Source organism: Sycon ciliatum, chromosome 1, assembly GCF_964019385.1.
Source record: "Sycon ciliatum chromosome 1, ocSycCili1.1, whole genome shotgun sequence".
In the NCBI taxonomy this organism is placed as follows: Eukaryota; Metazoa; Porifera; class Calcarea; order Leucosolenida; family Sycettidae; genus Sycon; species Sycon ciliatum.
The window spans coordinates 21,356,133-21,376,637 of record NC_088643.1 but is presented as its reverse complement, the minus strand read 5'-3'; the positions used below and the strand labels follow the sequence as shown (position 1 = coordinate 21,376,637).

The 20,505-nt window shown below is 47.7% G+C and overlaps 2 protein-coding genes across 2 annotated transcripts; one reads left to right on the top strand and one right to left on the bottom strand.

Annotated features, from left to right (window-relative positions):
• Positions 1 to 76: 76 nt before the first annotated feature.
• LOC135817851 (cysteine-rich protein 2-binding protein-like) lies at positions 77 to 15,949 on the top strand. The gene is made up of 18 exons (XM_065331129.1): positions 77 to 364; positions 2,169 to 2,212; positions 2,738 to 2,852; positions 4,060 to 4,191; positions 4,763 to 4,914; positions 5,548 to 5,651; positions 6,288 to 6,354; positions 6,781 to 6,928; positions 7,514 to 7,637; positions 8,018 to 8,119; positions 8,270 to 8,332; positions 11,124 to 11,177; positions 11,735 to 11,853; positions 12,029 to 12,121; positions 12,249 to 12,367; positions 13,516 to 13,564; positions 14,296 to 14,428; positions 15,052 to 15,949. The coding sequence occupies exons 1-18, from the start codon at positions 318 to 320 to the stop codon at positions 15,223 to 15,225; spliced, it is 1,839 nt and encodes a 612-aa protein (XP_065187201.1). The 5' UTR covers positions 77 to 317; the 3' UTR covers positions 15,226 to 15,949.
• A 2,042-nt stretch (positions 15,950 to 17,991) lies between these two features.
• Positions 17,992 to 20,385, bottom strand: LOC135817840 (dual specificity mitogen-activated protein kinase kinase 7-like). The gene has a single exon (XM_065331122.1). The coding sequence runs from the start codon at positions 19,914 to 19,916 to the stop codon at positions 18,555 to 18,557; it is 1,362 nt and encodes a 453-aa protein (XP_065187194.1). The 5' UTR covers positions 19,917 to 20,385; the 3' UTR covers positions 17,992 to 18,554.
• Between the last annotated feature and the right edge of the window lie 120 nt (positions 20,386 to 20,505).

Sequence of the window (20,505 nt, the reverse complement as noted above, 5' to 3'; positions counted from 1 at the left end):
ACGGGAGTGCCAAGGCAACGATGGTAAATGCAACACGACTCGACTCGACACTTCAAAAATCCAAAAACTAAAACTCGAAAATAATAATAATAATTGGCCTTCGAAGATCTAGTAGTACATGTACTTTACTCAAGTCTTTAGCTTTGTCAGACAAGTCTGAAACTAACAATTGCTCACAAAATGTGTGTCCCAGTTTAGTATGTACTTGTGTCTTAGCACAGTGACGACTGTATTGTTTTCAACTGCGAGATATGCGAATGCGTCGTATTTCTTGGGTATCGGCCTGCTCTCGTGTTGAGTTTGTTCAAGGATGAAACATGAGCTCTGATGATAAAACCTGTTATTGCCTGGGAGCCAAAACAGAGTAAGCCACTCTAGAATCGAGCCCAGTTATCTGTGTAGATGATTTTTATCTGTGAATCTAATCCCTTGTCCAAGAGACATTTAAAAAAAAATTAAATACAAGAAATCTCTACAGGAGTACCTTCACTAGCATTAGGTAATTGACTACCGTAGAATCCCGCGGATAAACCCATGGGCTTATCTGTTTTGCAAGGACATTTCGGTGCGCTTATGCAAGAACATGGGCTTATTTGCAGGCATGGGCTTATACGCTGACACCAAAATTGTGCTATTGAAAAGTACCAAGGAAGTACATTGCCATGCCGAAAGCCACTGTGCAAACAAAAACAACCGATGATTGTGTTGAAATGTACAAACAAACAAAAAACCCTACACGCAATGCTGCCAAATAATTTTCGCCCAAAATCTGACAACTTTTACCGCTAAAGCGGGATTCACAGAAGCTTTTTTGCGATGCGACGCGATCTGTGACGGACGCGTGCGATGCGAACTCGCGAAATACCATTCACAGAAGAAGTCAGTGATGCGACAACCTCTTGCTGATTTGGTTACGTCACCATGATATTCGCGCGGTTTGATACAACTTGTACAAATTTATAGGCAACTATTGAACCTTTGTACAACTTTGCTGTAGAAAAGGTCAAAATCGTACGCCAAATCGCTTGTCGCATCGCATCGCAAAAGTTGAACCAAGCTCAACTTCTGCGATGGCCCAGTTGCGTGGGGTGCGACAAGGCTGCGATTTGGGGTTTTCCCGGTTTCGCGTCTGTCGCATCGCAAAAAGCTTCTGTGAATCCCGCTTAAGCCTGGTCACATGGTGCGAATTGTTCCTATCAGCAAATTTTTCAGAGAATTCAGACTATCGCCCAAAATAAGAAGAAAATTCGCTTCGTTGCCATAGTAACCAACACGGCGCCCAGCAGTTCTCATGAATTTTGTAATGCATGAGTGCTTTTAGTCAATTTAGAAGCACATGTTCAGTGCTTTGTGCACACAGTTGTGCTCAAAGGTGAAAATACAGGGCTTCTGCATGGGAGAGTACTGACCCCTGATATTTTTGGCTGCTTTTCGGACATAACCTTACGGTATTCAGTAAAACATTCACGGGGCACATTCATTCAGATTAATTAATTGCAGCAGTCACTTCGACTCTGATCGGCGAGGGCATTTGCAGTTTCACCAAGCCTGGACAAACGCCACGCACATGCAGAGAATGGGTCCACTGCTACTACTCTGATGTATCACACTAGTCGTACACCAGATTGCACCTTGATGATTGTTCCATGCCTATCTGCGTAGCAGTATGTACCATGAAAGGGAAAGAAAAAACATTTAATCCCCCCTCCCTCACTCACTGGTTTTCTGCATTTTATTGAGAACTAGTTTCATTGCATACATCGGTCTCTCCCAGAAGCATTTCTGGGAATGTTAGCAAGTGTCCATCCATGCATCTGTGAATGCGACAGGACCTGAACAGATGGGGAGCATGGCAGCATTCCTATCATAATGGCTGTTCACTTGCCATGCTGCGCCATGCGGTTTGTCTTTAGATGAGCCGAGTCACCATGTGATGTTGGCCGGCATGAGAGAGAGAGAGAGCCAAGGATTGGAATGTGGTCGACTCTTTGTTGTTTCCAGGGGAAATGAGCAAACCGAATGTGCAGGTGCCGTAATGGAGTACCTTCGGTTTTGTAAGAATAGGCGTGCGTACACTACCGAGACCTTGGCTATGCCGCTTGCTGTACTTCTAGATAGCCTTACTTTGTTCTGCATTCTCCGTGTGTGCTGGATGTGCCCCCTCTCAGTGACTCGTTCCAGTGTCGTCTCTGCCGTCAGTTCTTCCACGTTGGTAAGTCCTTGCATCTTGCACTGCTGCCCGTGTACGACTGCTTTGCTCCTTTTTCTTCTTCTCTTTTTTTTTCACGTGACCCACCGGTTACCCGTGTTCTGCTTTCGCTAGCATTGCATGCGCACAAGTGTAGACCCATCTCTAGTATCGCTGTATTACGGCTGATGGCCACTACGAATAATATGGTCGAATGCAACCTCTTCAGGTATATGCCTGTGTTGGCTGGGAAATTTCCAAACCTCTAAAAATGCATGTATAGGCGAAGTTCAATTGCTGCCAAGATGTGTGTGTGTGTGCGTGCGCGCGCGCGCGTGTGTGTGTGTGTGTGTGCGTGCGTGCGTATTCTTCCATGAATGATTTGTGCTCTGCTTAATCCTAATTATGAATGGTAACTTGAACTACTAACTTCTCTTTCATACGCTTTGTTTGTTGGCAGTAAAAAAGTTTGGAATTACGGGATAACATACTTATCCTGAATGGCCCTTAAATTGACGAATTCTCGCTATTCTGTGCTTCTGCATGCAGCCTGTCTCCGTGCATCAGTTCCAGCTCGACTGCCGTACGGCGACGTGTTCTTCAACTTCACCTGTGCTAAATGCTCGTCCGGGGATGAGCTCGTCGTGCGACAAAACCTGAGCTGGTAGGAGCACTTGAGCTGTTGTGCAGTCGACTCTAACGAACACCATTGTGCAGGAGAATTAGTTCTTTGTAGCCGAAGTTCTTTTACTTTTATGCCAGAAATACATTCAGACTGTGCAAGCAACACGTCATGACAGGCATGCGGCCCATGACCGTATGAGTGCACTTGGTTTACATTCAGCCCTACAAGATACGACTCGTATAGCTTGTTATAAACAAAAACTGTTCGCTACAAAGGGTCAGTTTTGTATGGGTTCGAACAGGGACGTGGACACAGGTTCACTATGTCACGAAATTCACTATAATATTATGCGAGCTCGTTATAAATGGAGTCGATTGTACTTGTTTATGCTATTGGCTGTGGCGATCGATCACCGTGTAGTGCAGTGTAACTGAGCTTTGCCATTGTCATCGGTGCCTGGTCTGTAGTGAGATGCAGCAGCCCTGTTGAACTACTCTCCTAATGATTGTTCTAATTTTTTCTTCTGACTTTTTCTTTTTCATTACCTCAAACTGATTGCACTCTCCTCAGCGTGTGTAGACTCCACTGTAGCCACTTTATCTCTCACACAAATATACACCACTACCCAAACGGTCTCTCGACTACAATAACAAATAGTTGTATCCGATTATTCAGGCCAGGCCAATCTTCAGGAAAACATATTAAGTTCTAATATTTATCCCATGGTTTTTCTTTGCACATACCTCATAGACCGGTATCCTAGGTACTGTCGAAGTAAATAGACGCATACCCGCACTTACGCTAGACCTTTTTAGTATAGAATGCCACTCAAGGTTTGGCCAAGTTGTCTTTGAGGTCTCAACTGGTTCAGTTCGCAATAATTTAAGTTTTAGACCAAAGCACCCACCCTTGGTTATGTACTCGTGCACTACTTGAGAACAGGTTTATTCACAACGCCAATGGCGTGAAACCATGAAGTAAGAACCAAAGCAAAAAGACAGCCCAAATTCGGAAATAGATAAAACACTCAATTTAAATGTAAGATTGAACACAAAAGCTTGACAAGAAACCGTTACCTAATTGGCTCACCGGCACGGATATCCGAAGTCACTCCTCTGCCCGTGTCCGCACAGCCGGCGGCAATATGCTGCAAAGGTGCACTACTACTACTGAAGTAGTACTTCAAACTAGATCATTGGTGTGTGGTGGCTCAACATATTTCTGTTGCGTTGCTCGGCGTTCGCAGGGTGACCGTTCTTCACTTGGCTCTGTACAACTTGATACGGATTGGGAACAGGCACAGCCATGGCTTTTTCCGCTGGCGGGACGAGATCTGCGAGTACGTCCAGCAAAACTGGAGCATCCTTCTTCCTGAGAGGTGAGTGGCTGTGAGTACATGAGCGAGAGCCAGCCAGCAAACAGGTGAATACATGTGTGAATGGGTTGGTGTATGGCAGTCATGGCATGTGGTCGTGGGGGGGGGGGGGGGGGGGGGCACACTGGTGTGTTTCATCGATTAGTGGTCAAGCCGTGTCTTAATTAAACCTGCTTGGTCAGATCTCTTTACTTTGTGTTGTGAGTCTGTGTGCTGCTGCTGCGGTTTGTATCCCGGTGTCCTTGTAGTGTAGATGTGTGTTCAGTAGCTTGGGCTATCTACGTCCTGGCCCGCAGAGTGCTCGATGCGCAATGACATAGCATTCTTATAATGGAAAGTTGGATAACAATTTGTTGTGACTCAGAGTGTATTAAACCCTGATGTGCTCCGAAGACAACCATATATGTGTGGCCGACCGTACAGCTCTGCCTCAGACAACCCTTTATGTGCGAGCTATCGGCTGTGTACAGCTCTGCCTCAGCATTCTTAGTGTCCTGGGTTTGAGTATAAACATCTGCATCTCTCATTTCAGTCATCCCTGGCTTGTGTACATGTATTTTGTGTCTGTGTGCAGGAAGGTAACAAACGCATGGCACAACACTGTTGCCGGTGTGCTGTCCGTGAATGCACCGCACATCTTCCGCAGTGGCGTCAAGGAGCTCACCGAGTCTGGCTGGTGGTCTCTGACCGAGGTGAAGGCGCCAGAGTTCAAGCTTGAACTTGTCTGTGAGTGCGTGCATGTACAAGCAGTGTATATCGTTTGGAGAGGGAATTTGCATGACCACATATTACACTCCCAGTGTGTGTCATAGGATTGGGCATAGGGTTATTATGCAGTTGAGCAGGTGCACAATCAATCGGCTATGAACTAGTATGAAGTATGAACAGGTACCTCTGGTGGATGTGCACACACACACCATGAGTACATCCTTCAAAACGGTGAACCCCGTGATAGGCGACAAGACTCTGGGTCATCCTAATAAGGATATTATTATTATTATTATATGAGCTATGCCTGTTTACGGTACTGCATGAAGTAGCAGTTATGACTGTGGTAGTGTGTGTGTGTGTGTGTGTGTGTGTGTGTGTGTGTGTGTGTGTGTGTGTGTGTGTGTGTGTGTGTGTGTGTGTGTGTGTGTGTGTGTGTGTATGTGTGTGTTCAGAGAGGAGTAGATAGGCTCCGAAAGAAATGTACGTATGACAATCATGCAATCCTGCTGTTCTAAGACTGATGTACATGACATTGTATTCTATTGTATTGGGAAGGCCATAGGCGTTCTGGGTATCCCAAGTACTAGTAAGAAATGTCTAGAATGTACAAGTATGTTTATCTCGTCTGTACCTGTTATCCTCGCTCAGCTAAAGTCTCATCCACAAAGAAGAGGAAACACGCGGAAAGCGATGGCGATCACGCTAAGCGACAGCTGCGTGCCACGGACGCAGGGGACTATGACCGTAGTGCAGTAAGTCAAACCACTGCTTGAGTTGGGCTGAGTTACAGTGGAACTCTGATGCGATGTACCCCCATGTACCCCCATGTCATGTAGCCCCATGTATCCCCCTGTACCCCCATGTACCCCATGTAGTCCCATGTACCCCCGTGTAGCCCCATGTACCCCCGTGTAGCCCCATGTACCCCTGTGTAGCCCCATGTACCTCCCATGTACCCCCATGAGCAGCAGGAAAGTCTGCTTACATGTACTATTCAGTATCCGAGGTACTTATCCCGACATACAGTAGAACATGTCAAGGCGACCACTCGGATAAGGCGACCACCTGTCCTAGAAGACCACTGCAACCAGGACCAAGGGATGTTATTTCCAGTCAAATGACCCTGGATAAGGAGACCACCTGGTAGCAGAGACCACGTTTTGAAGGCCCCTTGACCGGTCGTATTAGACAGGTTTCACTGTACTTCAGTATGGACTGATACACCCATGCTATACTAAGCAAGAGTATGTCTTATCAGAGAACGTCCTATGTGAGTTACGCTATACTTTGAAACTTAGACCACTCACGCATCACCAGAACTAGACTGATTGCATTCTGGTGTGGCATGTGATGTGTTATGTGTGTTACATGCTCTTCTCACTGTGCAGGGCGTTACGGGCCCGTCGTCTGTTGCAGCCAGCTTGCCATCAACCGGCTTTGCATCGCCCTTGATCGGTGAGTGGGCCTGGCCATTGTCATGTTCTGTATCCGGACACCAGTTCGCTGGCAATGCGTCACCGTGCTTTACTTGATCATGTCTAAAGGTCATGTTACTGTTCATTTACCACTGCTGTAGGATAAGCTAGCTGCGCGGAACATGCACTTCTGGAGTTGCCCGAGCCAGTCTTGGGTTGTGCGTGCAGGGTCTTTGTATTGTCTTTCCCGTATGTGCATGCTTTGGGGTCCTGTGCCTGTCTCAATACTGGTGTTGGGGGGAGGAGGGGCTGAGCTGTTGTCCTTTGTGGCATGATCAAAAAAATTGTTTACACCACATTGCTGTCATCGTACACAAGGCAGGAAATAGATCTATGTTACAAATGCCATTCCGGTACCCTGACTGTGGACTGTGTGCGTGTGTGCTGCTGACTGGGCCCATTGTAGATCCTCTGGACGATCGCAACAGCCTCGATTACCCGCGTCTGGCCTCGGAACGTCTTCAGCTTCTCTCCAGCACGAGCCAAGCCACATCACCTACGGCTCAGACTTGTCCGTTGGAGGCTATTCTCCCCAGACAGGTTGTTGCAGCCAAGTAAGAACCATCTTTCTTTCTTTTTAAAGAGACCTCTTGACTACCGTAAAAGTCCGTAAATATGTACCTGCCCGAAATAAATACCTCCTTCATTCTTTTGACTCCGTCTGTTGAAGTCAAGTCGAGCCCGATAAACGTACTGCCCGAAATAAGTACCGGTACAGTGCGCACATGCAGCACGTAGCGTGTACATCTACAGCTGTACATGAAAATGACTATGATTGACTGACTCTCTGTGGCACTGTCACTAGTTGTCATGTGTTGCAACTTTGTTTCGTCTTGTGTGTGCTATCCTAGTACCGCTTTTTCGGCATCACGGGCCGAAGCGCTTACTGTAAACCGGAAAACGTTTGTGCCGTTTTTCGTTCTTGATAAGTGTACAGAGACCAATTTGCACCTGGACATTTTTGCGATTATTTTCATTGGTACAATTCTATGTTTCACGCCGGCTTATTTGCAGTTTCACACCTGTCGCGAAAGTATCGAACGATTCCAGATCGCAAAGGTTTACCTGTTTTGTTTTTGTCTCTCTCTCTCTCTCTCTCTCTCTCTCTCTCTTTCTTTCTTGATTCCTGTTATGTCCAGTCCATCATCATTATTCCCCCATCAGGAGCGTCATCTTCTCAACCTGCTCACAACTCAATATGAACTGGCTACGAGGCGAAACGTGAAGGCACGGCGACTTGTGGCCAAGCTTCGTCTCAGACAAGTAAGGTATCCACATTGTGTATATAGTTGATTACCTATTGCTGGTTAATGCTGAGGTTGTCTACTCTGTGAGGCTGTGTTCCCTTGCGGCTTTCCGTGTCCTATTTTTATCTCTTTCTTTCTGTCTCTTCCTCTCTCTCTCTCTCTCTCTCTCTCTCTCTCTCTCTCTCTCTCTCTCTCTCTCTCTCTCACACACACACACACACACACACACACACACACACACACACACACACACCATGTTGTCTTGCTGCCTCTGTCTTTCTCCCTCAGCTTGTAGAGTCTCTCTCCCTCAGCTTGTAGAGTTTTGCTGCCTCAGCTTGTAGACATTGCAGTCTCATTTGTCTCTTTGTTGACCTGTTACCTTTTCTGCGCCTCCAGCGAAAGCGTGATTTAGGATTGCCGTTACTCAATGTGGATGAGGCTCTCCTGACTGCTCAGAAGATATCTGTCATGCCAGAGGAGATGACACCCAGTGAAATGGTAAGTGCATAGGGTGTTTGTTACGTTGTCGGTGGCAGTGGGAATGAGCGGTTCCTTGATCATTGAGCCTGATGTCCTTTGCTTATCTGCTGCTGCTGTTGTTATTGTTGTTGTTAATATTGTTGTTGTTCTTGTTCTTGTGTACTCTAGGCATTGGCATTGGCACCTCAGGCAACTCCTCAGTCTCAAGAACCAACGGCAAAGGCATTACCGGTGAGATCACGCAGATGGGACTTGAAAGCTGAAAGTGTCACTTCCTTCCATGATAAGCTGCTACATGTGCATTGCGTTTCTCCATGTCTTCGGCCAGCACTCAATTGTGATTTAAAATTTACCTTCCTCTAAAGATGCGCACCTCCTGTAGCGTTGCAGCCGAATCTTGACTTAAGGATTGACGATCACTGGTGTTCGAACATCTGAATTTCAACCACTTGATGTTGTTTGAGTTTTGCCAGGATCAAGTACTAATGAGTTGGGGCAAAGGGCAAAATCACGCATCAAGATCACTTCTGAAAAGTGGACGTCTGTATAAGGCTATAAGCTCATTGTGCAATGGCGTAGTTTGTGCCGCCAACACCCCACACAAGCTTGTTTGTGGAGGACAAAACCATAGCGACGGAGCGGGCGGCAGGTAAGCCAACTAGAGGCTCCCTTCTCTGATGCCAGTTCCAGCACCCGAAGCGTGGCGGGAGGGCAGCTATCCTTGATGGACTTGGCGTGGTCCATGCGTGCACGGCGGGCTTGTGATGAAGCATCTGCCTTCACTTTTCTTGTCTCGTGCGGGATGCCGTCAAGGGATTCATCCTGACGCAGGAAACGCTCTACGAGGGCGTGTGTGATAGCTTTGGAGTCACGATGCTGAACTGACAGGGAGGTCGGGATGATGAGCCCCAAACCTCCGTCTCTGCAGGGTAGAGCTAGGATGGACCTTTCAAGATCACCTGGAGGAGGTCGGTGGGTGATGGCGGGAATGAGCTTCGCACGGATCGTGTCCTCCAACGGAGCTAGCAAGTGCGCGGTGTCGGGCACGGTGCAGGCTATGAAGGCCCATTTGTGCCGCAGGCCCTGTCCAAATGCTGCTTGGGGCTGCTTGGAGCTGCTTGGGGCTGGGTGACAGCATACTGGGCTAAGACTGTAAACTCTGCGCACCACTCCTGGACTTTCGATCGAACAAAACCCCCACAGTACTGTGGGGTGCCCAGAACTGCGCCTAGATGACGACAGCCGTCAACCCAGATGTCCACGTTGGTGTCACCAAAAAGCTCGGCTGCTAGGTCAGCATGGTCTGGTTTTGTAAGAAGAATGGACTTCTTGGCGTTGATGAAGTAGCCGAAAGCTGGCCCCTCTTCCTCCAGGATAGACCACCACGTGCGCAGCGTCCGCAGCTTGCCACCCGCTGTTGAGTCGTCTGCGAACCAGGCTTGAAGGGCACCGCTGGACTTGGCTCTTTGTATGAGGGGTACCGTTCCAAGTGCATACATGGCCATGGCGAGATGATCGCCTTGGGTGGTACCTTTGCAAGACAGAAGTGTTTCGCCTCCGACGAAGAACTAGGATGGGGAGCGGTAGGAGTTGATGACGGTAGTTGAGAACTCCGGGCAGAGGTGGCGGATGTTTGCGAGACATGCAGCACGGTTAATGCAATTGAAGGCATTTGAGGCATCGGCAAGTAGAACGGCTTCCGTGTCGTCATTTGTGAATGTGGCCTTGATGGCATGAATTGCAGCTTCGATGCCACACTGTTGGCCGGCACAGAGTTGGAGAGAGCCGACTGCTTGTTCAATGGCTGGACCGACAACTGTCAAGATGGTTTTCCCTAGTACGCGGCGCACAACTTCCCCAACGCCAATAGGGCGCACACCTGGTTGTTTATCTAGGGGAATGAGCCGGCAGGCATTGTAGGCCTCCAATGACGCTGGATCAGCAGGGCACAATGCTAATCGGCGTGCACATAGTGCTAGGGCATCGCACAGGTCGTCAGAGGACGAGCCGAATGACGTGCAGATTTGTCGCCAGCCCACTGCATCCATACCAGAAGGCCCCGCTGCTCCAGTGGTGTTGAGTACAGCCTGCTTCACGACATCCCTGGTGATGGCGGAGAACATGATTGGATGGGGAGGTGGGGGTGGGACACCTGTGATTGCTGCACTATCTTGCAGGTCTTCTGCCAGCGGATGTTTGGCGGTCAGAATGTCCCTGACTGTTTGCCCGTTGATCTTGTCGTCGAGTGACAAGACACCCTTAGAGCTGGTATCGGACAGCATTCTGACTGCCGTGGTGGTTTTGCCCTCTGCTTTTTTAATTCTATGCATGCATATGCATGCATATGCGCGCATTGGCCGGCCCTCCATGCATGATGTACATGTACAAATACGGCTGCACTGTACAGTCGACTAGTCCTGGCATGCTGTGTACTAGTACGCACTGCACTGTTTGTATACAGCTACATGTACATGTACATGGCAGTGCTAGTGAGACTCGACGTGTGCATGAATCAGGGAGCAGTAAAATACCGGTATTTTTCTACTCCCTGGCCTGAATATGAACATGTGACCATGTACATATGTGTGACCCTATCTTTGGAAATAAAAAAATTGTGGGAAATGAAATTTAAAAAATCGCTCGCTCGCACCGATTTTCACAGGCTCATGACCTGAGAATCAGCGTTATTTTTTACCACGGCCTTATTGATGAAGGTGTGATCAACTCCATTGTATTCTGGCTTTCTGCTTTGAGAAGTGAACTTTAGGCGCGCAGGATAGTGCTGGTGCTGATTTTCAATGCAGTTGTCCCAGACAACACAAGTCATGTCCTGTGTCATTGTGCACGTTCACTGGAATGCATGCAATGCGTCTCGGCTTGCCATCACCTGCATTGCAGGCTCTTCTGCTCTCGCTATTTCTGCAGGATCCTTGCAGGAATGTTGCTGCAGGACATGCTGCTGTGCTTGCCGCCACTCTCAATTCTGTGTTGTTGTTTGTTGATGCCCCTGGTGTACTCGCAGAAACCACTGCATGCCAGAGGCCTCGGAGCTCACGAACTTCTCGACCGCTTCAGGGTACGTTCTTGTGTGTGTGTGCCTGTATGTCTGTCTGTCTCTGTCTTTCTGTGTCTTTCTGTGTCTTCTGTATCTGTACGCATTGTGTATGCTGTATCTGTGTTATACCTTGTGTGTGTGTGTGTGTGTGTGTGTGTGTGTGTGTGTGTGTGTGTGTGTGTATGTGTGTGTGTGTGTATGTGTGTGTGTGTGTGTGCCTGCCTGTGTGTGTGTGCCTGCCTGCGTGTGTTTGTGTGTGTGTATGTGTTTTACATCATGTGTGTTTCTGTGCTTCATCTTGTGTGTGTGTCTGTCTGTCTGTCTGTCTGTATGTGTCTGTGTCTGTGTCTGTGTCTGTGTTACACCTTGTGTATGTATGTGTATCTGTGTCTTTGTGTGTCTGTGTCTGTGTTCCGCATTGTGTTTATCTTTGTTACACCGCATGTGTGTGTCTGTGTGTGTGTCTGTGTCTGTGTGTCTGTGTGTTTGTGTGTGTGTGTGTGTGTGTGTGTGTGTGTGTGTGTGTGTGTGTGTGTGTGTGTGTGTGTGTGTGTCTTGCATCTTGCATGGCACTGCAGATTGTGTTACCAGAATCGGAATGCATGGATCCTGCCGTTTCCGTGCCTTTCGCATATCGACTCACTGGCTGTCTGGATCTCTCTCGGCAGGAGCCCTTTGTCAGCCCGTTTACAGCAAGGTGAGAATAACTTTGCTTTTTTGCTTCCATCATGCAAAAAAAAGAGAATAGTATGTAAAATCCGGGGTACTCTAAGTTTTTAATGAAGGGTAAGCAGCAGCAATTCTAGGTTTCACTGTAATAACACTTTGTGCATATCATGAGCTCTTCTACTGTCTTTCTTGTCATCTGCCAGATACCTGAAGCCGTTCATTCGTCGAGACCACGAGACTCGGCCACTGCGAGTTAAACTGCTTGAGGAACTGATGGCGAAAACTAACGCAAAGCTGTAAGTTCCAAGCCGCACCATAGTCGCCTTTCTATTCGAGACGTTTTTGCACACTTGAGAACCCTGCTAAAGCACTGCTAGTGGCTGTTGTGACGTTTGGAAATTCTTTGATTGGTTTACTATGCAGGCCTGTAGCTGAACGAACACAGCGCAAGAAAGTCCCGATTGATTATTGCTACGTGCGGCCGCATCACATCCCGGCAGTGAACTCGCTCTGCAGTCACTTCTTCTGGCCTGGCATTGATTGTAAGGTTGTGCTTGTGTTATCATGGTTGTTGCTGCTGCTGCTGCTGCTGCTGCTGCTACTGCTACTGCTGCTGCTGCTGCTGCTGCTGCTGTTATTATGTTAGGGTTTGTTGCTTTCCCACTATGCTTGGTGTTGCTGCATTCATGTTTGGCGTGCTTCTTTGCAGGCATGTGTGTATGTGTAGGTGTGTGTGGGTGTGCGTATATACACATACCGTATTATCTTTATTACAAGCGCAGTCTCTTGTCGAAGCCCAGTCTCTATTATAAGCGCACTCCAATAGGGCTGCGCAGTCTCCAATATAAGCGCAGGGTTTATAATGGAGAACTGCATGGATCATGTCCATGCATGTTTGACGTCACACATCACATAAACACATGCTGATTGCTGTGGTAAAAGTCTGTGATCCCCGAGATCTAAAGTTCAGATTCTCTCAGTGTACCAGGAAGCACAAAACTGCAGTCCTGGTACCTGCTGGGAAACTTTGTGCTACTGATATAATGAAAAATAATAAGCAATGTGCATGTACCAGGTGGTTGAAAAATTATAAGCCCAGTCTCTTGTAGAAGCCCAGTCTCTAGTAACTTATAAGCCCGGGGTCCGGACTGGTGGAAAAAATATAAGCGCTGGGCTTATAATGGAGATAATGCGGTATGTGTATAATGTAGGTGTATATGTGTGTTGAACAATGGCTAGCAGTCGCATCAGTGGTTGATCTTGCTTAGTTCGCACACAGTGTTGGTTATAGCCCTTGCTTTATAACTGGCTTTCACCTGGTGGGAGAGATCCAGAGGGGTCAATTCTATTGTCTTGCACTCTACAATTCTGAAGTCTGGTGACTGAGCTCATTTGAATTTCGTGATAGTCACGTGTTGCTGCTGTACTACCGTGGTGTGTTGATCGTTTGTCACTGGCTGTATGTTCTCGGAAGCGTGTTCTTATTGACCGCATAAAATGATGATGCAAAGAAAGAAACGCACTCAAGCATTGCGCCCAGGAGGCAAACATGAACTCGATCCCTAGCCTAGGCTCAATGAGGTCTTGTATTTGTACAAATTTCAAAAGGATCCAAGTGAAACTCCAACAACCTGTATATTCTCTCTACCTACCATGAACGCATGCTGTTGTGCTGTGTTATCACATGCAGTAACGGAGTGTCTCCAGTATCCCGACTTCAGTATTGTTGTGCTATACGGGTGAGTTCATTGCTGGCATCTCCCTTGTACAGTTACACTGGAGGAAGCCTAACCCTCGTTTAGTAGGCGCGGATCGTGTTGTGTTGCGTCGCACAGCTCGGCACTTGCATCACAGCACCAGGAATATCACTGCACTTACCACTATGCAACTTATATGATCAGATCTCATCGCACAACTGTAGTATAGTAAATCTGCACCACATTTTGTGTAAATCACCCCAAAAGAGCGTATTTTCTCTGTTGCAATTGCTAGTTCATTTCAAATGAACAGCTGTGCACTTTGTTTGTGTGTGTGTGGCCTGTTACAACCATACTTCCCCCCGGCTTTCTCTTCTCTCAAATTCTCCGTTATGATAGATTGCATCCAGCTTCTCATGGAACAATACCATAGTATTGTGTTGTGCTTCATGTGATGTTGTAGAGGTGCTTCATGTGATGTTGTAGAGGTGCTTCATGTGATGTTGTAGAGGTGCTTCATGTGATGTTGTAAAGGTGCTTCATGTGATGTTTGCCGCAAAACTCTGGCATGCTGCGCAGCCAGGTGACAGTCATTTTTCTCACAGGCTATTACCACCACGCTGAATGTACTGTCTGTTGAAGCCCGTAAATGCACCGTGTTTGTAAATGCGTCCTATGTCACTATGTGTACCTCACACTGTCCTATGTCACTATGTGTACCTCACACTGTCCTATGTCACTCTGTGTACCTCACACTGCCTTTTGCTGTACAGCAAACTGGTGATCGGCTGCGCCTTCATGACCCCGGATGTCAAGGAGAACGAAGCCTACATCTCCTTTCTGCTCGTCCATCCGGAGTGGCGCAACGCGGGCATCGGTACCTTCCTCTTATACCATCTGATTCAGGTATGAAGTGACTCCTGCACCGAGTCCTCTCCAACATCCCCGAGAGTGGACAGTTCTGATTTTTGTTGTCTTTTTCGCTGATTGTCCATTTAGAATTAGGAGGGAAGAGTGTGCATGTAACATGTCCATGATTCCCAGGAGTGTGCAACTCCTGATGGGTACTGTAAGCCAGAAAACGTTGGCGCCGATTTTAGTGTGCGATTTGCGATTGTATTCACAGTGTCGGATCGGATTTCAAGTGGCAGAACCTACTACTGTAAAGTACCGCCAGAGCGCCCCACCAACAAACTGTTACTTGTCCTTTCGTGGTCGTGCTGTGGAGGTGGTGTCCTGTCTGAAGGTCATACGGCACGTACCTTGTACACACATCGTACGCTGTGCAGTCAATCCAAACTCAGTTTACCTTTGAGCTCCACACGAAAACATGCTAAGCGTGACCTCAGTACACTAAGGTTCTCACACCGTACATACTTTGTTGCACTCTGCCATACGATTTTCCTTTCCCTGGCTGTGAAATCAAGGTGGGGCGCTCTCGCTAGACTGGTACAAGTATAAGAGTGTTTGTATACTCATTAGATGATTTCCCCATGTACTTGTATTTCTTGCTGTTGACCCTTTTACAGACTTGGATTGGTAAAGATGTGACACTGCATGTTTCCGCAACCAATCCTGCCATGCTGCTGTTCCAGAAATTTGGCTTCAAGGGCGATGAGTGCATTCTAGATTTCTATCACCGCTACCAACCATCGTGGAAGACGGACTCGCGGCATGGGTTTTTCATGCGACTGAGCCAATAGTGATTTCCTGTGTGTGTGTGTGTGTGTGTGTGTGTGTGTGTGTGTGTGTGTGTGTGTGTGTGTGTGTGTGTGTGTGCCTGTCTGTCTGTCTGTCTGTCTGTCTGTCTGTCTGTCTGTCTGTCTGTCTACCTGTGTGTATGTGTCTGTGTATGTGTCTGTATATGTGTGTCTGTGTGTTCACATGAAAGTGTGTGTGTGTATCTGTGTGTGCATTTGTGTGTCTGTGCACCCATACACTCATGCGTGCATATCCGTGTGTCTAGATGACACTTCAAAGCTCATCTTCATCTTACTTCATTACCATGATTACTAGTACTAATTGCTGACTTATCACCCTGAAATTCAAGCTTTACATTTGGTCACATAATCATAATAACAATAAAGTTGCCCAGTCAATCTTGCTGACAGCAACCAGTAGAATATTGCAGGAATGTCATTCGTAATCTAGCTATGCTGTACATGTATTTACGCTGTAATGCTATTGTTAAGTTCATGGCTGAGACTGTTTTTATGTTGTCTGTTTTTATCCAGTATCACACCATGCCCTGATTTATCATGTACTGTACCTGCTGCGCAGAGTTACGGAAAGAATTTGGTCTGTTGTTGTTGCCTTCGCGTAGCTGCTGTGCGTAGATTTATGAGGAATGATTATAATTTGGTGAATTAGGCTGGCCTCATTTTCACTTATTCACATCATCCAGTACATGTAAGTTACTATAATGTATCACGTGTGCATGTGCATGTGTGTGTGTGTGTGTGTGTGTGTGTGTGTGTGTGTGTGTGTGTGTGTGTGTGTGTGTGTGTGTGTGTGTGTGTGTGTGTGTGTGTGTGTGTGTGTGTGTGTGTGTGTGTGTGTGTGTGTGTGTGTGTGTGTGTGTCACCATTACCGGTAGCAAGAGTGCATAACAAACAGTTTATGGACTCTTGCCAGTGTAATTTCAAAGCTGGATTAGTGGAGGTAGTCCAAATTTAGTGGGGCAATCCAAATTTAGTGGAGATTGAGGCTCATGGGTCATGATCCAGTGCAGTTACTAGTAAAGTCATCAACTTTCGCGGCGTGCAATTTTTTTGCGTTTTCAATGATTGCACTGGACCACGATAAGAAACTCTTCATTCGGATCTTGTACAGTCCAGGGGGCCAGCCCTACACTGTCTGTAGTGTAGGGCTCCCTGGTACAGTCTACCGTCAATGTACACAGAGCAGTTCGCGGCGATTTACTTTTGCGAGTATGTGATGATTATTATTATTATATGCATTTCCGCACAATGGCAACCCACATATTCGCATATGCCAAACTGTGCCACGTGTCCGTACAAAAATGAGAGGGGAGAACGAAACAAAAACAAACAAAACAAAACACAAAAGAGGAACAAAAAAAAAACAGGAAAGTAACGATGAAGGAACAGAACAGGCCAAACACGAGTAATAGAGAGGTTAAGTTTCACGTAAAAGTCTTACGTCCGTGAACTTTTACGTCAAAAAGTGAAAAAACTCACGTAAAATTTGACGTGTTTTACGTGAGTTGACTGTCCCGCACGTAAGTTCATGACGTGAGTTTTTGGACGTTTCGCTTGGTTATCCCGACCGAATTTGTGTGAGTTTCCGGAATTTTATGGAAATTTATCGAGTTTGTTGGAAGATTTGATATTTGTGCGAACTACTAAACCCGAATCCTGCCAGGCAAAATTTCACGTCACGTCGCACGTATAACTTAACCTCTAAAAATTACACGTAACATGAGATTTGCACCGCGTTTTGAAAAAGGGCAAAAAACGTGTAACTTAACCTCTCTAATATCAAGAGTTCATAACCTCCATGAACTCTTGGGGCGCGTTTGGTTGGTACGAACTAGAACAGGATTCACCAGAACAGCGCGTTTGGTTGGGACTGCACCTGTTCTGGGTCGGCCAGAACATGTTCTGCTTGCTCCGGCCTCGAGGCCGGAGCAGACCGAGCAGTTTCACTTTTTCACAGTGAAACCTGGCGGGAACACCGATTTTGGTCCCAAATGATCACGTGCATACGCTTTTAGGTTGGACTCGTTGTACCGTACAAAGTGACCATGGTGACCCATACACATTTTCAAGTTTCACACATTTTTCCACGAAAATGTGCTCTGTTTCTGGAGTACCGTTTGGTTGGCATGAGGCTGCTCCATGTGCACCAGCTGTTCGATCCTGTTCTAGATCTTACCAACCAAACGCACCCTTGGTAATATACATAACAGAAGGGTATGTAAGAATATGTGATGGTCGTGAAAACAACGAAATTCATAATCTCTAGCGAAAGCTTCTCATGTTTCAGTACATGTATGGCGTTACCCCTTTTGTGGAGGAATGCGTCACGTGAGTGCACAGGAATTTCCCAGCTAGAAGTTTTGTTTGTAGCAGCATGCTCATGTCCAACAAAATGGTAGGCCAGTTCGATGTGTAGCACCAAGAGAGCATGCCCCGCAAATCCACTTCAGGTACTTGCATGAAATCACTCTGCATGCCTACAATATAGTCCTCCGCCATCTATAGACAGGCGCTTCAACTCAGGAAATGCAGAACCCTCACGCGTACATCACTAGCAATTTTCAAACTCCATGCTGATTAGTACCTCGCTGAACACACACACACACACACACACGCACCTTGACCTTTGACGCTCCATCTCCAGTGGAGATGATAGCACACACGCACACACACACACACACACACACACACACACACACACACATATACACACACACACACACACACACACACAACTGGCAAGTTAAGTGAAATCCGCGACACATGTCTGTGTTACATAGCTGAGCTGGCATCAAGACAGGACATCAAAGTGCCCTGTGCCAGAACGACGAGCAGTATATAAATATGAAGAAACTAGAGTGTAAAACGTCTGTAAAATGCCGTCTTTGGGAAGAGAGCGGAGAATAATGATGCACTGCAGAAAGTACTGAAAATGGTGAGGGTAAAAATAGGGGTTACGATACATCAAGGAAAGTGCACTGCTGGCAAACTACAGGCAGCAGCAGCAATTAAAAAACTGGGAAGCAAGGCAGAAGACCGGGGAGTAAGTACAGCAGAAGAGGGAAGCCGTTAGCGATGCAGGTCACAACGGAACACGGCGCTGCAAGACAATGCGCATCACAGCTAGAAGTGATGCAGCAGCCACATCGCGCTTTCGGAGATAGTCGATATTGACGACGGACGGACGAGAGAGAGAGAGAGGGGGGTTTGCAAGCGCAGCAGCTCACACATAAACTATGTACAGTGCGGACGGTACGGGTGCGTCAACGGATGATCTTTTATACGCATGCTATCGCTCCACACATCCTTTGTCACGTTGCAGTGAGGGCCTTGTACCAGCCACACACGTCAGTGTTTGCTGTCTCGTTGTACACGATAAAGTCATGGTTGCGCAGGTCGCGGAAACGCGGACGCTGGTCCACGTCCTTCGCAAGGCACTGGTCAATAAAAAGATGAAAAAGCGAGGAGAAGCCAGCGTCTTCAGGAAGCCTAGGCGACGGATCATCCAGGATCCGCGTCAAAACCTCAAACTGCGAGCGGCAATTCGAGTAGGGGAACTGTGCAGTGGCCAGTTCGACGAGCGTCACTCCCATACTCCATACGTCGGCACGGACATCATACTTGGACGCAGTTGCCGGCATAAACCGTTCCGGTGCCATGTACGCCGTGCAACCGGCATCGCGCGTGCATGCCTGAGAGTTCACCAGGTGCCCGCTGATGCCAAAGTCGCAGATCTTGAAAACGCCCCTTGTTGCGTCCAGCAGTATGTTAGACGGCTTGATGTCGCGGTGGATTATGTCGTGCTTCTGCTTGAGGTAGTTGAGGGCATTGACGACGGCCACCGCCACTTTACCACAGATTGGCTCCGGGAATGGCCGCTTGTGCGTTTTCATGAGCTTGTCCAGGCACGTGCTCATCAGCTCCATGCAGATGTACGCCTCGTCCGCCTGTATGATGGCACCGTACGAGGTGACGATGTGCGGGCAGTCGGTCAGGTGCATGGTGACGTACAGGTCCATCAGTACGCGCTTCTGGTCCTCGTCGTTGCCGTTCCGCTGCATCACCTTGACGGCCATCATGGTCTGGGACGGACGGTGCAGCATGCGCACCACTAGGCCGCTCACGCCGTGGCCCAGGTGCCCGTGACGCTCCAGGTCGTGCAGCTCGGCGGGATACTGGGCCCCACTCACGGTCAGGTACTTGGCCAGTTGCCGCTGCTCGTTGATACAGCCCTCGAAGAGGCTCTCCGTGGACGTGGAGCGCGTTGATTCCCGATCCAAGCTCCTTCTCGGCCGCCGGAAGTCCAGGGTTGGGCTAGTTCTGCTAATCTCACTCAAGTTACTGAATGAAAGACTGGAAGTGGGTCGTTGAAGTGCAGCCGTCGGATGCAGTGTGGCCGAGTCAAATGACAGTGGAGATCTAGCTTCAAAACTATTTCTTTTTAGATTGATCCCCAGATCCACCAGTGAACCGCCGCTGCAGGCACGCCTGTGTGATGGTACAGCACTCTTTTTTGAAAGGGATCCCATACCCAGTCCATCTGGCTTCTGTGGAACTTCAGGGGACGGTGGACTAAAATTCAACGTCAAGCCTTGCACCTGAGCGGAAAGTGCCAGCAGCTTCTCTCTTGTTTTGTCCAGATCTATGCGCCCACACTTGGACTTGGAGTCCATGTTGCCAGCTACAACCACACCCTGTCAGTTTGTCCGGGTAGAGATGCGACAGAGGGCTGCGCTAAGATCTTGTCCCATCGGAAGACCACAAATCGACAACTACAGGCAGAAGCTGACACACTTTCATCTCAGCTCCAAATTAACTTCAAGTTTTTCACTCTTCCTTTTGTTGAGGAAGGATTGTCCAAATTCTACTACTGCCTTGTGTGGTAGCCGGCAAGAAAATGGAGCAAACAAACGAGCTGAACAACGGCAAGGCAGAGAGCCACGTTGCTGCCAAAAAGGAAATCAACAGGGCAAGCCGAGCCAGAACCCAGGTTTGCTTACAAAGTACCCACAAAGATAAGTGAAGCCACAAAACCAAAATCTGTCACTGTTCGATCCTGTGCAAGATTCTGCATCCCGGAAACTGCGATCCGAGGCCGCTGAGCACGCAATGCGTGCTTGCCACACGTACACAACGGCATCGATCAAGCTTGCAAGTGCAAGATCGCTGACAGACGCATGTAAAATGATGCAGTGACGGCTGCATGCACACAGCTTTTACAGCATAAAAAAGAGTGCAGCAGAGTACAAGCGCAACAGACAG